At 44.9% G+C, this 16863-nt stretch overlaps 1 protein-coding gene across 1 annotated transcript in view; it reads left to right on the forward strand.

Moving 5' to 3' along the window:
• Positions 1-16863, forward strand: part of LOC120915125 — a 138970-nt gene that overhangs the window by 17720 nt on the left and 104387 nt on the right. Inside the window, exons 2-3 of the mRNA XM_040325383.1 lie at positions 7795-7850; positions 11804-11938. Coding sequence (XP_040181317.1) covers positions 7804-7850; positions 11804-11938 — 182 coding nt within the window. The 5' untranslated portion in view covers positions 7795-7803. The remainder of the gene's footprint in view (positions 1-7794; positions 7851-11803; positions 11939-16863) is intronic.

Raw genomic sequence — 16863 nt, forward strand, 5'->3', positions numbered from 1 at the left:
CGAGGGGTGGTGTGCTTCTCAGGGGGGGCTTCTTCTTCCGCTATCCAGGGGGTCTTCTCCGCTATCCGGGGGGTCTTCTCCACTCTCCGGGGGTCTTCTTCTATGTTCGCCGCTCTCCGCTGTTGACTCGGCGCACCCCGGTTCTTCCTCCCGCTGTCCGGTGCCTTCTCCTTCAGGGCTGAATGTCTTCTTCTTCTTCTTCTTCTGTGCTGTGACGTCTTCTTCTTCCCTTCTCTTCTCTTCTTCAGCCTTCTCCCGATGTTGACACGTCGCCTCTTCTCGCTGCAATGACAGGTGTGCGGTTTGCATCTGACTTATATAGGCCTCACAGTCCCATCATGCTCCGGTACCTACCCACGTGGGTAGGTATCACATGGGTAGGTACCAGAGCATGATGGGACTGTGAGGCGGGACGGGGAAAGGGACATGGTTTGGAAACAAGATGGGGGCTGCACAAATAAAGGACATTATAGAACAGGGAAAGATAAAAACATTTCTGGAGATAAAAGAAAAAAATAGGTGGGATATCAACCACTGGGAATATATACAACTAAAACATCTTATAAATTAAATACCTACACCTTTAAGAGATGAAAAGAAATTAACCCCCTTAGAGAGGTTGTGCTCTCTGCAAACCCCAGTAAAACACATGATATCAAGAGTGTATCAAATTCTGACAGAATCAAAGATAAGTAAGGAATTCAAGGACCAACAAGTTGAAAGAATAACGGAAAATTGTATACTTACCTTTCCGTAATTTTCATTTCCTGACGCATCTTCATGGCAGCACACACTGGGTTGTGACTCCGCCCCCACAACCTGACAGGATTGGTTAGCTATAAATTTGAAGAGGAGACACCCGGCATTATTCTCCGTAAATATCATCATTGAACAGTAGGGTGGGCAGCTGTGTGCTGCCATGAAGATGCGTCAGGAAAGGAAAATTACGGAAAGGTAAGTATACAATTTTCCGTTTTCCTGACGCATTCATGGCAGCACACACTGGGAAATAGCTCGCCAGTCGGGAGGGTTCAATGCAAAAGTATTTTATTCCCTAGAGAGCAGAAGAATTGGCCCTGATGACAGATCTGCCAAATTCGGCCGTAGCCAAGAGAGCGGCGTCCACCCTGTAGTGGGAGATAAAGGTATGCCTGGAAGACCAGGTTGCTGCTCTGCATATAGTTTCCGCAGAAACACCACAATATGCTGCCCAAGAGGTTGCCACTGCCCTGGTTGAGTGTGCCCTGACGCCTTCCGGGATCTCCATCTGCTAAGTGGAATACGCTTTTCCAATAGCCCTGCCAAGCCAAGAGGCGATGGTGCGGGAAGTGGCCGCCTGGCCTCGCCTGGCCCCGTGAGGTATAATCAAGAGAGCGTCTGTTGATCTAAGATGAGTAGTAGCCGACAGATATTTGGAAATTGTAGATTTAATGTCCAAGGCATGAGGTTCGCCATTCTCGTTAGAAAGGCATGGTAAGACGATGTCCTGGCTGTAATGGAAGGCCGAAGTAACTTTGGGCAGGAAACGGTCTGACGGTCTCAGAATCACCCTGTCGGGATGAAAAATCAGGTATGGCTCCTTAGACATGAGAGCTTGCAACTCCGACACTCTCCTCGCCGAGGCAATGGCAATGAGGAAGGATAACTTTAAGGTCAGATCCCATAGAGAAATCGAGTTGAGTGGGAAGAAGGGTGGATTGGAGAACGCCTCGAGGACCACCGAAAGATCCCAGGACGGGAAGGACGGTCTTCTGGGTGGTCTGATCTTTACGCATGCCTTCATGAACTGGATGATCAAAGGATGCAAGGCCCACCTGGTGCCAGTTTTGGTGGACAGAGCGGAGATCTGTACCTTTAGGGTGCTTGAATTTAGTCCCTTGTCAATTCCTGTTTGCAGGAACTCCAGGATCTGGTAAGGATCGGGTGAGACGGGGTTCCAACCTTTGAGTTGCGCCAACTGGGCAAATTTTTCCCAAATCCTGGTATAAATGGAGTTCGTGGAGGATTTCCTGGCTTGCATTAAGGTTGTTATAACCGCCTGGGAACATCCTTGTTCCCTTAGTCTAGCCCTCTCAACCTCCAGGCTGTCAGGTGGAGCCTGTCTGGGGCTGGATGGAGAGACCGACCTTGGAGTAGGAGATCCGCTGTAACTGGAAGGTGGATTGGAGGTCGGGTATTGAGCTGTAGGAGCGTCGTAAACCACGGTCTCCTCGGCCAGAATGGTACCACTGTGATTACTGTGGCCGACGACCTTCGGAGTCGAGATAGAAACCTCGCTATTAGAGGAGTTGGGGGGAAGATGTACCCCAAATTGAAGTCCCATGGGTGAAGGAGGCAATCTGTCCCCTCTGCTGTTGGAAAGGGTACCCTGGAAAGGAATCTTGAACACTTGGCATTCGCTGGTGTTGCTGCCAGGTCTGTCTCCGGAACCCCCCAGGTTTCCGTCAGAACGGCGAACACCCGGGGATTCAAGGACCACTCGTTGTTGGATAGAAGTTCCCTGCTCAGAAAGTCGGCTAGCGTATTCTGTGCTGCTGGGACATAGACTGCTCTCAGGTCCAGAAGATGTATCTGGGACCACTCCATTATGGGGCGAACTTCCTCCAGAAGAGTGAGGCTTCGGGTACCGCCCTGCCTCTGGATGTAGGCTACCGCCACACTGTTTTCCATCCGAATTAGGACGCTCTTCCCCTGTAGAAGAGGCGCAAAGGCTAAGAGGGCCTGGAATGCCGCTCGGAGCTCCAGTATATTTGAGACTGTCCCCCGAGCAGGGAAGTGCCAGTGACCCTGGGCTGTCTGATCCAGGTAGTGAGCCCCCCAACCTCTCTCGCTGGCATCGGATGTCACTATCTCCGGTTCCGGAGGAGCTATGGGCCTGAATCTTCTGAGGTTGGAAGGCCAAGTCCACCACAGAAGGGAGTGTCTTACATGACTGGGGATGCTGATGGGTTGGTGCATTGATGCTCCGTCCCAATGCCTGAGAAAAGTGTTCTGCAGGGTTCTCATGCGCCATTGGGACCATTGTACCATGGGTATGGTGGATGACATCGAGCCCAGCATACTGAGGCAGGTTCTGGAAGACGTGAGACTGGAGGACAATAGATTCCGCACTTTCCGGACTAAGGGATTCACCTTCTCTAAGGGCAGTTGTACCCTGTTCTGTTTCGTGTCCAATTCTGCACCCAGGTAAACCTTGGACTGTGATGGCTGAAGGCTGCTCTTTCGCCAGTTGATTAACCAGCCAAACTTTTGGAGGGTCGAGATTAGGATCTCCCGCTGGAGGAGTAGAGTCTCCCGATTTGTTGCCAAGAGCAAGATATCGTCCAGGTAATGATGCACGCGCAGCCCCTTCTCTCTGAGGAATGCTATGAGGGGAAGCATAACCTTCGTGAACGTCCTGGGAGCCGAGGAGATCCTGAATGGTAGGCATCGGAATTGGCAGTGATGTTGGCCGATGGAAAAGCGCAGAAACTTCTGGTATGCGGGATGTATTGGCACATGGAGGTAGGCGTCTGACAGGTCGATCGACAGCATCCAGTCTCCGAGATTTACTGCCAGGAGGATGGACTGGAGACTCTCCATTTTGAAGGCCTCTATCTGAATCCTTCTGTTGAGCCGCTTGAGGTCCAGCACGGGCCGAAGGTCCCCTGATTTATTTCGAACCAGAAAGAGAGGGGAATAAAATCCCCTGCCTCTTTGGTGCGAAGGAACTTCCACGATAGCTCTTTTCTGAACTAGTTCTAAGATGTATTGAGTGAGCAGTTTCCTTTTGTCTAGGGAAGACGGTATTTTGGTGGGTTGAAAGGTAGCGTGAGGCAATACGCCTATAAAGTTCCATCTGTGGCCATGCTTTATTGTAGAAAGAGTCCATGGGTCCTCTATGTGGTCCGACCATATTTGCGCAAAACTGCTGAGCCTGGCGCCCACCTGAGCTGGGTGGGCAGGCAAGACTTCAAAAAGACTTCTGCTGGTCCCCTGCAGTAGTGACCTTGGGCTTCTGCCCCCTCGTAAGGGTGGGCGATTAGGTCTCCATTCTCTCCTGAACTCCTTACCGGGACGATAGGATCTGGCCTCACTGTACCTCTCAGGCAGATTACGCCTGAAGGTAGGACCTTTCTGAGGCTTGGGTCTTCTGTCGGAGGGAATAAGCCCCGATTTTCCACCAGTGACCTTGGAGATTGCCGAATCTAATTTTGTGCCGAACAAGTTCGTGCCATCATATGGTATCCTGCACCAGTTGGCTTTTGAAGCCGCGTCAGCGACCCAAGGCTTTAACCATAAGGCTCTGCGGGCCATAACTGAGGCTAACATGGACCTGGCCGAAGAACGAATGATATCCACCGAGGCCCCCGCCATAAAGTCACCGGCTAGCCTGATCTCCTGCAAGGAGGATATGACATCCCCTCGATCAGCACCTTTCAGGAGAACCTTCTCAGCATTGGCTGCCCATGCGGAAATGGCCTTAGCGACAGCTGCTGTAGCAATAGCTGGTCTACATGCTCCCCCCGATGTGGAGTAAGCCTTCTTTAATTCTAGGTCGATCTTACGGTCGAGAACATCCCGGAATGATACTGCGTCCTCTATTGGCAGAGTGACATGCCTGGCGAGTCGCATAAGAGAAGCATCCACCACGGGAGCGTTAATGAGGGAAGCGACTTTAGAGTCTTTCAGAGGGTACAGTTTAGAGAGTTTGTTGGACAGACCGGGACGCTTGTCCGGTTTCTCCCACTCCTCCTTAATGAGGTCTTCCAATTCTTCGATGAAGGGAAACAGTTCGGGATCCCTCCTTAACTCGGGGAAATATTTCCCAACCTTGGGTGGTTCCATCACGGGTTCTTCCCAACCTATTGTCGCCTTGACCGAGCTGGCAAAAGGTTCGACTAGACAGAAGTCAAATCCAGACACAAGTTCTCGATCTTCATGATCGGAATGAGCCTCTATTAGTTGGGCATATGGGCCGGAGGCGGATGAAGTGCCCGGAGTGGGCTCATCACAGACCAAAGGAACTGAAGTCCACATTGATTCTTGCGCTGACTCCCCCACGAGCTGTTGGGAGGAGAAATCTGTAGTCATCCTGGCGCTCGTCTCCTTTTCTCTAGTTGCTTCATTAAAGCAAGTCTGACATGCTAGCTTTCCTGGCAAAGCAGTAGCACCGCACACCCAGCAAGCGTTAGCTGCAGGACGGGTATGATAATGCGCGCGGTGAGATGAGGGAGACCATCTGCGATGAGACCGGCTATGACGGGAGCGGCTGCGGCGTGATCGGCTATGCCTTGATCGATGGTAGCGGGAGGAAGATCTTGACCGACTTTTACGGGACCTCCTGCTTGATGCATGCCTGGACCTCTCCCTGCGCCGTGGGCTTGCGTCTCTTGGCCTGATGGGACTGCAACAGAAAGGCAGTGTTTAGTGGCCGGCTCTCTTTTTTGTCTCTTCTCTACTTACCCGAAAGTGATGGTCTCCATACCTCGTTTGTTGGTAGTGGTCTGCGAGGGCAGTGGGCTCCATGAAAAACACAGGGAAGCAGCAGAAGGATGTACTGGAAGAAAGCAACAGGAAAGCTTTGACATATAAAACGAAGGGCATACCCAGAAAGAGGAGTGGAAAGAGAAAAAAAGTTAGAGAGCCACACTGCCTGTTTAAGCTTATTTAAAGCTTGCATATATGCCAGGAACTTGCCGGGATTAACCCCTGAGACCACCAGAGCGGGGCTCCCCCTATAAAAGCTCTATTAGAGACTGTACAAGGGGGACTTCCAAAACAGGAGAGGCTGAACCTGCTGGGGCGATAGCGGTAGGAGACAAGCTGTACGTCCACGTCCTGTCAGGTGAGGATAAAAAAAGAGAATAATGCCGGGTGTCTCCTCTTCAAATTTATAGCTAACCAATCCTGTCAGGTTGTGGGGGCGGAGTCACAACCCAGTGTGTGCTGCCATGAATGCGTCAGGAAAATAGCATTCGTACATAACACCGCAACCGATATGAATACAATTGAAATGAACTACAAATGTATTTCAAGATGGCATAGGACACCCGAAGCAATCCATACATTTAATAAAGATAAAACCCCACTGTGTTGGAGAGAATATGGACAGATTGGAACAACTATACATATATGGTAGGACTGCCCAAAGATAAAGGAATATTGGCAGGAAATCTGGGATCTTGTGGAAGTAATAACTGGAGAAAAGATAGCTAATAGCATACAAGCATGTGTGTTCCATGAAACAAAATAATCAAATACAAGATACAGGAAAACATTAATCCCACCATTAATAAATGCCGCAAAAGGACTAATACCAAAAAATTGCCTAAATAAAAGAAAACCTGATATAAAAGAATGGTTTGAAAGAGTTGAAAACTACAACAGGATGGAATATCTATGTAGCTGCGATGTGAGCCAACATAATAAAAAATGGAGACAGTGGAAAGACTTTAAAACATCGGAGGAATATCTGGGGAAAATAATGGAGGAATAGAAAGGAAGGAACAAACCATTAGGAGACCAGGGGGGGAGGGGAGGAGATGGGGGAAAGGGAAACAAAAGGGGAAGGGAAGGGAGGGAAAAAAATGAAATAAAAAGATAAATATAAAAAACAGTATAGATAACCACAAATGATGCGAAACTGAAGTAGAGACAATATTTATGAATAAATTAAATCATGAGCAAGTCTCTTGCTGTGGTTGAGTCTGACGTGGTTGTAAAAAGAAAGAGAAAAAAAAAAGAGCACTTCAGCCCCGGACCATTTTGCGATGCGGCGCTGCGGCGCTTTGGCTGATGGTTGCGCGGTCGTGCGGCGTGGCTCCCAAACGGGATTGATGTCCTTTTTTCCCCACGGGTTGAGCTTTCTTTTGGTGGTATTTTATCGCCTCTGTGGTTTTTGTTTTTTGCGCTATAGACAAGGATGGAGCAACAATTTTGGAAAAGAACAATGTTTTTTGCTTTTTGCTATGGTAAATATCCCCAAAATATATATATAGAAGGAAAAAGAATTGTCCTCGGTTTGGGCCGATGCGTATTCTTCTGCATATTTTTGGTGGAGAGAGTCGCGGTAGGCGTGTGTTGATTGGTTTGCGCAGAAGTTGTAGCTTCTGCGAAATGGGGGACTGTTTAAAAAAAAAAAAAAATAGGTGGAACTCCGTTCTACACTGTCTGCACTTAGAAGGCGCCTCTTCCTTTGCTTTTTTTCTACATGTTTGGGGTGTGCTTCCACTTACTTCAAGAGACCTGCCCTAAACTGTGGACTGTTCACCCATTCTGCTTGATTTCATCATCCATCGTACCCAGTTTATGAACTATCCATATTATGGATACTGGGATCTTACTGGTTCCAGTGCAAGTATCTATAGAATACCAAAAAGCATTGTGTATGACTACTCTTTGCATGTTGCAATTATATCCATATGCTTAACACATAGGTTGCTTGATCCCTGTCCAAGCAACCTTACAGACGAAAGTATACATATACTCAAGATTTACTCACAAGGTTCTATCCTGTGGCTTTTTCATCCTCTCTTCATTTCTTCTACCCCCATCCCTCAAAGTACTTCTCTTAGAGTTTTTATTTTGGCGAGTAAGTAAAATCATGATTTTTAAGAGAGTTAACTGTATATGACATGGCGATATTTGTTTTATATGCAAGATGTACACAAAATCCTACGGTGAATTAGCAATACACAGTGGATTAATATAATGCTGCTAAATTATTCAGTTAAATCTCAAATGACTACATTTCCTTCACTTACAATGATCAGTTTTACAATATTTTTTTTCCAATGTTCTATAATTTTGCAGAATTAGCTAATGGCATCAAGCAAAACTGCTGGGACCTTGGCAGATCTCCAGGAAAGGTAAATGTATAAATACAGTATGACTCCAAATTTTGTTAACCACTTAAGACCCGGACCAAAATGCAGCTAAAGGACCTTGCCCCTTTTTGCAATTCGGCACTGTGTCGCTTTAACTGACAATTGCAATATGCATATGCAATATTTTTTAATTTTGCTATAATAAATATCCCCCAAAAATATATAATTTTTTTTTTTACTCAGTTTAGGCCGATACGTATTCTTCTACCTATTTTTGGTTAAAAAAAATCGCAATAAGCGTTTATCGGTTGGTTTGCGCAAAATTTATAGCGTTTACAAAATAGGGGATAGTTTTATTGCATTTTTATAAAAAAATTAAAAAATTACTACTAATGGCGGCGATCAGCGATTTTTTTCATGACTGCGACATTATGGCGGACACTTCGGACAATTTTGACACATTTTTGGGACCATTGTCATTTTTACAGCAAAAAATGCATTTAAAATGCATTGTTTATTGTGAAAATGACAGTTGCAGTTTGGGAGTTAACCACAAGGGGGCGCTGATGAAGTTATGTGTTCCCTGAAGTGTGTTTACAACTGTAGGGGGGTGTGGCTGTAGGTGTGACGTCATCGATTGTGTCCCCCTATAAAGGGATGACACGATCGATGCAGCCGCCACAGTGAAGAACGGGGAAGCTGTGTTTACATGTGGCTCTCCCCATTCTTCAGCTTCGGGGACCGATCGCGGGTCTCCGGCAGCGATCGGGTCCGCTGGTCCCGCGGTCCTGGAGCTTCGGACCGGGTCGCGGGAGCGCGCCGCGGGCACGCACCCGCGACCCACGGCTGGGTACTAGTACAGGACGTACCTGTACGTACATGTGCCATTCTGCCGATGTATATGTGCAGGAGGCGGTCCTTAAGTGGTTAATAGAGGTTTTTTGGAACCTGATGCCACGTACACACGATCATTTTTCGGCATGAAAGAAAACGTCGTTTTTAAAAACGTCATTTAAAATTATCGTGTGTGGGCTGCACATCGTTTTTCCGTTTCTGAAAAACGACAAAAAATTTTTTGGAACATGCTGCATTTTTTAACCTCGTTTTAAAAAATTTCATTTTTTGGGTTGTAAAAAATGATCGTGTGTGGGCTAAAACGACGTTTTAAACCCGTGCATGCTCAGAAGCAAGCTATGAGACAGGAGCGCTCGTTCTGGTTAAACTATCGTTCATAATCGAGTAAGCACATTCATCACGCTGTAACAGACAAAAAAGCGCGAATCATCTTTAACTAATAAGGAATCAGCTAAAGCAGCCCAAAGGCGAATATAACTTCCCCTTTAGAGTGCCGTTGTACGTGTTGTACGTCACCGCGCTTTGTTCATCATTTTTGAAAAACGATGGTGTGTGGGCAACGTCGTTTTTAATGATGAAGTTGGAAAAACTTTGTTTTTTGGACATGCTAAAAAACAACGTTTTCTTTCATGCCGAAAAATGAACGTGTGTACGCGGCATGAGTTGCTATCTATTTTTCTTAATTAATGGCCAGTCAGTGAACCTGAGGCATAATATTATGTGTCCATAATGTCTGTAAAATAAATCTATCAGCTCATGAAAAGTGATTACCAGACTGTTTGTTTAAATAATCATCCTTACCCATGGTGAAAGTGCTGTAAGAAATTTCCATATTTTTTACCCTGTCTGTTACAGAGAAACCAGTAGGAATGCTAGGGAAGGGGCGACTAAAAGCTGTCCCTATTTCTGCCCTCACCACTATTAATTACTCTCTGTTGGAATATTGACATAAGTCTAAATTGTCTCCAAAGTTTCCACAAAACCCCATGGATTTAGAAGGAGCCGCTGTACTATCAATCCAATGTTGGTACAGCGATCTCCTCTGCTGTGCTATTGTGTTCTGATAGGGAGACGGCCCACCTGCCAGAAGTCTCCATTAGCTGAGAGCGCTGATTGGGAGCCGATCGGCAGACCCTTTTCAGTCATGACCGACTCCAGTACACACAGGCCTCTATTTATCCAGCCAATACCACCCTAAAATACTACCCTAAAAATCCCATAATCCATCTGATTAGCAGGTATGGGAGGGTGGCTACGATCCTACATACAGTAGGACCATGAAGAAGGAACCTTTTAAAGCGGAGGTTCACCCAAAAATCAACTTTCTGCCATTAGATCCAGCATACTGCTGACATCTGCAGTATGCTGTTTTTTTTTTGTACTTATCGTTTTATCAGCCGAGCGGGGATTTCTGTGGGGAATAGGCGTTCCTAAGCCAAGCGGATTTGATTGACGGGCTGCTAAAGCACGTCACGCCTTCTGAAAATACCCAAAGTCATACTCGGGTGTTTACGGCGCCTGCGCCTGCCGTGTAGAGCTGACTGCGCAGGCGCCGTAAACACTCGAGTGTCACTTTGAGTATTTTCGGAAGGCGTGACGCGCTTTAGCAGCACGTCAATCAACTCCGCTTGGCTTAGGAACGCCTATTCCCCACAGAAATCCCTGCTCGGAGCCGGATAACAAAGGCTGATAAAACGATAAGTACAAAAAAAAAACTCGGCATACTGCAGATGTCAGCAGTATGCTGGATCTAATGGCAGAAAGTTGATTTTTGGGTGAACCCCCGCTTTAAGCTAAGGAAACATACTTGTATAAACATTAAAAAAATTTAAACCAGAGTTAAGTGTCACTTTAATGCTTTCATGATACTAAACTCTGGTTTAAAAAGAAAAAAATGCTATTCAAATATGCATTTTTAACTAAAAAAAATGATTTACGGTATATTATTCACAACCACTTACAAATCTCTATTTTTTATTTTGTACAAATATAAAAGAATAGCTACAGCAGCTTTAATAATGGAACTGCACTGGAAAGCACATTTACTAACCATATTAGCATTTTATATATACTGTAAAATATACAGTATATCTATCTATAGCTATCTATCTATATACATCTATATATATACATCCATCTATCTATCTATCTATCTATCTATCTATCTATCTATCTATCTATCTATCTATCTATATCTATATATATATATATATATATATATATATATATATATATATATATAGATAGATAGATATATATATATACAGAGAGAGAGAGAGAGAGAGAGAAAGAGAGAGAGAGAGAGAGAGAGAGAGAGACGATCTTCAATTAGGATGGAAACTGCAAAAGCAATGATTTTCAATGACACATGGCAACCAGCCATAGGTACACTTTCCGCAATTAGGAGTAATGATAATTAAAATATATTTTTGCTAACTTTTTCTTCAGTCCTGGGTGAAATAGGGAATAGTTAGAATCCTTGACTTTTTTTGCTGTCCATGGCCTAGTTTGGGAAATTTTCCTTTAGTTTCAGTTGTCATCAGGACAGTAAGTGAGTGAAAATCAGGAACACCATGGGGGTTATGTACGAAAGGCAAATCCACTTTGCACTACAAGTAAAATTGCACCGAAAGTGCACTTGGAAGTGCAGCCGCTGTAGATCCGAGGGGGACATGCAAGGAAAATAAAAAAATGAACTTTAGCTTGCACATGATTGGATATTAAAATCAGCAGAGCTTTCCCTCATTTCAGATCTACCCCTCAGATTTACAATGACTGCACTACCAAGTGCAATTTCAGGGCAATTTCAAGTGTACTTTGCACTTGTAGTGCAAAGTGGATTTGCCTTTCGTAAATAACCCCCAATGGCACATAAATAGTAAGATGAGAGAAGGGTAGAATGTCCATTTTATTGTATTGCTCTTTTCGTTCTCAGAAGAAAAAGTTTTATGTTTATCCCAAGTTCAGTGTGGGCTTCAGCAAACACCTTCTCTTTGTGGAGTGAATTTAGAGACAAGAAAATATGTTAAAGTCTAAAGCAGTTGTTAGCTTTTCAAGTGTCCCTGTTATCCTGATAAACTGCTACTATAAAACACAATGAAAAGGAAAGTAAAAAAAAGAAAATGTTTTTGTTCTCGCAGCTTAACTCGTGTGCGACAACAATATGGCCTTCTGCCACGAGCGGGTTGGGATGACCTGATTGCAATGGTCTCCTATGAAAAAGCTATTTCAGCACAGCAGCGAAATAAAAACCTGGCCAGACCATTCCTGCCAAGGTAAAGTTTCATTATTGCTTTATGTTTTAAAAACATTTACATGCTATTCATTTCAAAATGTAAATAATGCAAAGGTTTTAGTAACCTTTAACTGTATTTTAATTCATTTGGGGAATTTTTTTTTTTTTTTTTGGGGGGGGGGGGGGTTTCTAAGAATGTATTTATTATTCTTTACATGATTTATATGTTTTCTAAATGCAATCTACCTATCTAAGTCCAATCTGGTATATATCAATTTTACACTGTATAATATTGTATATAGAGTTGGGCGAATGGTTCTGCCCGAGCATGTGTTCGTGCCAAACATTAGCTGTTCGCCCGTTCAATAAACACCCAAATTATCGGGGCAATCGGCTGTTTGTTCACCCCCCTAAATGACCACATGCACTGCATCTCCGCACAGTGCATTGAAAGCCCTGATTGGCTGAAGCAATGAAATATGTGCCTAATCAGGGCACAGAGCACTGTCAGAGCCATGATTGGTGAAAATAATGGTGACTCTATCCAATCATGGCTCATTGCTCTTAGTCTCGCCCCACACTAAAAAAAATCTCCCTATAGCTACCATTTGCAGTGTGATTTTGGCATGGAGAGAAATAGAACAGGGTTCTGTTCAGTGCTACTAGCAAATTAGTGTGCTATAGTGTGCTATTGTGCGTCTATTGACATTGTAGAATATAAGTTTAGTGTGAATCTAGTGATAATTAAAGTGATTTTTTTTTAATGTCACAAAGTAGGGTATACGATTTCCTATCATCTGTGCCCATTCAGCTCTGAGCAATCCTCTTTTATTGCTCAGTGAAATAAAACAGACTTACAGAGAAAAACCTTGGTCCGTTCCGCCCCCTTGCTGTGAGTGACAGGTTCTTTACATATCTCATGCACTAGCCTGGAGACAGCTATTCTTTTTTAATTCCCACCCCCACTCCTTTTCTGAAGTCATGTGGTTACTTTTCTGGATTTTGACTGGATGTTAGTGATCATAGCAAAATTTAGTGTAAGGAATACACAGGAAAAAATGTATGTTGACAAGGGGAGTGGAGAGGAGGGTGGGGAGTCTACTGACATCACGACTCCACCCACCGAGCTCCAGACAACAGATCCACCCACAGAATCTGCAGTTTTTCCGTTCTTATAACAGACAGAGGGGAAACATTTGACAGGTAAGGATACATGCAGGAGGCAGTACTATGGCAGTAGTTTAGAAAGGATGAGAGTGGGTTTACATCCACTTTAAGTGTGAGTGTAATGTGAACATTTATTTTTACTTCAGTGTGAGTTTTGTGAATGAAGTATGACCATTTAATTTTACTTCAGTCAGTGTCAGTTTTCCTGGGCAGGGCAGGTTTCCTGCAGTATACAGTATATCAGTGCATTACTGCACAATTAACACAGTATATATCCATGCTTTTCTGCATGTTTAACCACAGTGCAGCATTTTTTTTAAATAGGTACCAACAATTGAAAATTATACTATTTGCAAATAAAAAATATGCAAAATAAGTGTGTTAAATGTGACAATGAATTAAAGTGTTTGTTCACCAATTCCAGAAGTCTGTTAACCACTTAAGACCCGGACCAAAATGCAGGTAAAAGACCAGGCCCCTTTTTGCAATTCGGCACTGCGTCGCTTTAACTCACAATTGCGCGGTCGTGCGACGTGGCTCCAAAACAAAATTGGCGTCCTTTTTTTTCCACAACTAGAGCTTTCTTTTGGTGGTATTTGATCACCTCTGCAGTTTTTATTTTTTGCGCTATAAACAAAAATATAGCGACAATTTTGAAAACAATTCAATATTTTTTACTTTTTGCTATAATAAATATCCCCCAAAAACATATATAAAAAAAAGTTTTTTCCTCAGTTTAGGCCAATACATATTCTTCTACCTATTTTTGGTAAAAAAAATCGCAATAAGCGTTTATCGATTGGTTTGCGCAAAATTTATAGCGTTTACAAAATAGGGGATAGTTTTATTTTTTACTACTAATGGCGGCGATCAGCGGTTTTTTTCATGACTGCGACATTATGGCGGACACTTCGGACAATTTTGACACATTTTTGGGACCATTGTCATTTATACAGCAAAAAATGCATTTAAAATGCATTGTTTATTGTGAAAATGACAGTTGCAGTTTGGGAGTTAACCACAAGGGGGCGCTGATTTGGTTATGTGTTCCCTGAAGTGTGTTCACAACTGTAGGGGGGTGTGGCTGTAGGTCTGACGTCATTGATTGTGCGTCCCTATATTAGGGAACACACAATCGATGACAACGCCACAGTGAAGAACGGGGAAGCCATGTTTACACGCGGCTCTCCCTGTTCTTCAGCTCCGGGGACCGATCGCGGGACTGTAGCGGCGATCAGGTCCGCGAGTCCCACGGCCGAGGTCACGGAGCTTCGGACCGGGTCACGGGAGTGCGCCGGCGACCCACCGCTGGGCTTTATACAATCACGTACAGGTAGGTGATTGTGCCCAGCGGTGCCATTCTGCCAACGTATATCGTCGTTAGGCGGTCCTTAAGTGGTTAAGCAAAATAGTTGAGTTGGAAGCTCTGGTGCACGAGGAGAACTATGATTTAACTGGTATTGCTGAACCATGGTTTCATTTTTCACATGACTGGCTATTCTCTCTTTTGGAAAAACAGGGTAAAACAGAGGGGTGGTGGTGTCTGTCTCTATGTGAGAAGTGATCTCAAAGTGATTGTAAAAGAGCACCTAGTCGGTGCAGAGTGTGAGGAGTCTGAAGCATTATGGGTGGAAATGTACATGGGTGTGCGTACTACAAAGATTATCATTTGAGTTTATTATAGACCTCCCAGTGTTAAAGGGGTTGTAAAGGTTTAAAAAAAATTAGGGCTGTTACTGATCAAAATTTTTCTGTTTGATTAATCATTTTTTTTTTTAATCGATTAATCGACTAAATTGTCAGTGGAAATCCATCCCCCCCACCCCTTCAACACAATCTCTTGCTTCGTGACATGGTCATCGCATGGAGAGAAGCTAGGAAGGGCCTCAAACTATCGCCCTTTATTTCTCGCCACCTCCCAATTCAGGGGAATCTGAGCTTCCTCCCAGGCCTGGAAAATCAGCCGTACCTCTCCTGGCAGCAAAAGGGACTTACGGAATTTTTCTCGTTTTGCGACCGGCTAACTGAACACCCCATCAGCTTTCAAACTCTAGCCGTCAAATTCTCACTCCCCCTGCCACATATTTTCCAATACGGACAATGCGTCAGCTTCCTGAAAAACGCCTGTAGAGACGACTGCAAAAGATTCAAAGTATCTCTCACGGACACCCTTCTCTCTCAGGGCTCTTACAAAATTTCGGACATCTACCTACCTCTTCTCCTGAAATCTACTCCTCCCCTAGCGTCCTCATCAGCTGCCAACTGGTCTAAAGACTTCCCAGTCACCGAGCTGGTGGACAAGCTTCTTCATGGCCTCAACACCATCCACAAATTGATCCCCAACAAGTTCTGGAGGTAAACCCAACTGAAAATCGTCCTCCGGGCCCACATTCCCTTTCTTTCTGCCAAACAGGCCAAAACCGCCCCAGCTTGCCCTCTGTGTCACCACCCCAGGCCTTCACTGACCCATTGCTTCTGGTCATGCACTTACATCTCCACTTTTTGGGATCAAGTCCTATCATACATTTTTGAAGTAACTCTGCTAAAATTACCCAAAGACCCTCTACTTCTTATTTTTGGCCACTGGGACCCCCAACTGCTACCCTGGTCACTTCTACCCGCCCCCTCCGGTAACGACTGGATTCTGATCTGCCTCTTGCTCACCAGAAGATCCATCCTGAAGAACTGGATATCCAATGTTTGCCCAAATACTTCCCAACTCAAAAAGGAATTACTGCAATTACTTTAGAAGGACAAGCTCAATGCGGACTTAACACAAGAGCGGACCAAAACACGCTTCTATCGCAAATGGAAACCCTTCATGGCGAATTTCGAAAAGCTCTCATTGTTATATCACAGCTCTCCCCCCCTGCCTCAACTGGCCCCATTCTCTCCAACTTGACAGAACAACAAGGAAAGGGATCTAACTCCTGACAAGGCACCTGGTGGCCAACCCCTTCTGGACACCAAATTCCCTTGCCCACATCCAACCGTGACAAAAAGGACTACCACCTTCACAACTGCAGCCAAGGCCTCGCTGTCTACCCTTCTTCTACATCAACAACTTGTTCTTGGTGCTCACGCCCCCCCCACCTTTCTTGAATCATCGTTGAGTTTCCTTTCGGGATCATTAGGGTCCATCCCATGCCTCGCATCCATCCAGTTTACCCTTTTGTTTTCTTCTTTTTCGATTTGTCAAATCTGATGGCTGTTTATGCTTATAGTGTGACTTCGTCCCTGATCTCAACCCCACCTTGGGTTCAATGGCCCATATTCTCTCTAAAAATCCGCGGGCTGCGCTTAAGGCACTTACACTCCGCTGTCCCAACTTACAGGAGCAAGTATTGTATTCCCCAAACACTTGCTCCATAAGTTGGGACGGCGGAGTGTAAATGCCCCGGCGTAGCCTGGCGGATCTCCAAGGGGGCGGCTTGTATTCAAATTAAGCGCGCCCCCGATTCTAATGAACTGCGCATGCGCCGGGCTTCAAAAAGCCCAGTGCGCATGCTCCAGTTCTCGGCGGAAAACGTCAATGACGCCGACGTGTGCGTCATTGACGTAAAGTCGTATTCAAGAACGACTTACGGAAACGACGTACCCGACGAAAAAACACGACGCGGACCCGACGCCATCCGTAACATGGCCTACGTGGGACTTGCGGAAATTTACTCCTCATAATAGCAGGACTAAATTTCCGCTTACGCAAACGACGTTAGCGACGGTTACGCGACGCAAACTCGTTCAGGAATCAGCGTAGAAGGATCATTTGCATATGCAATATGCATATGGTCTGAGATT

The sequence above is a fragment of the Rana temporaria genome, chromosome 10 (genome assembly GCF_905171775.1).
Source record: "Rana temporaria chromosome 10, aRanTem1.1, whole genome shotgun sequence".
Classification (NCBI taxonomy): domain Eukaryota; kingdom Metazoa; phylum Chordata; class Amphibia; order Anura; family Ranidae; genus Rana; species Rana temporaria.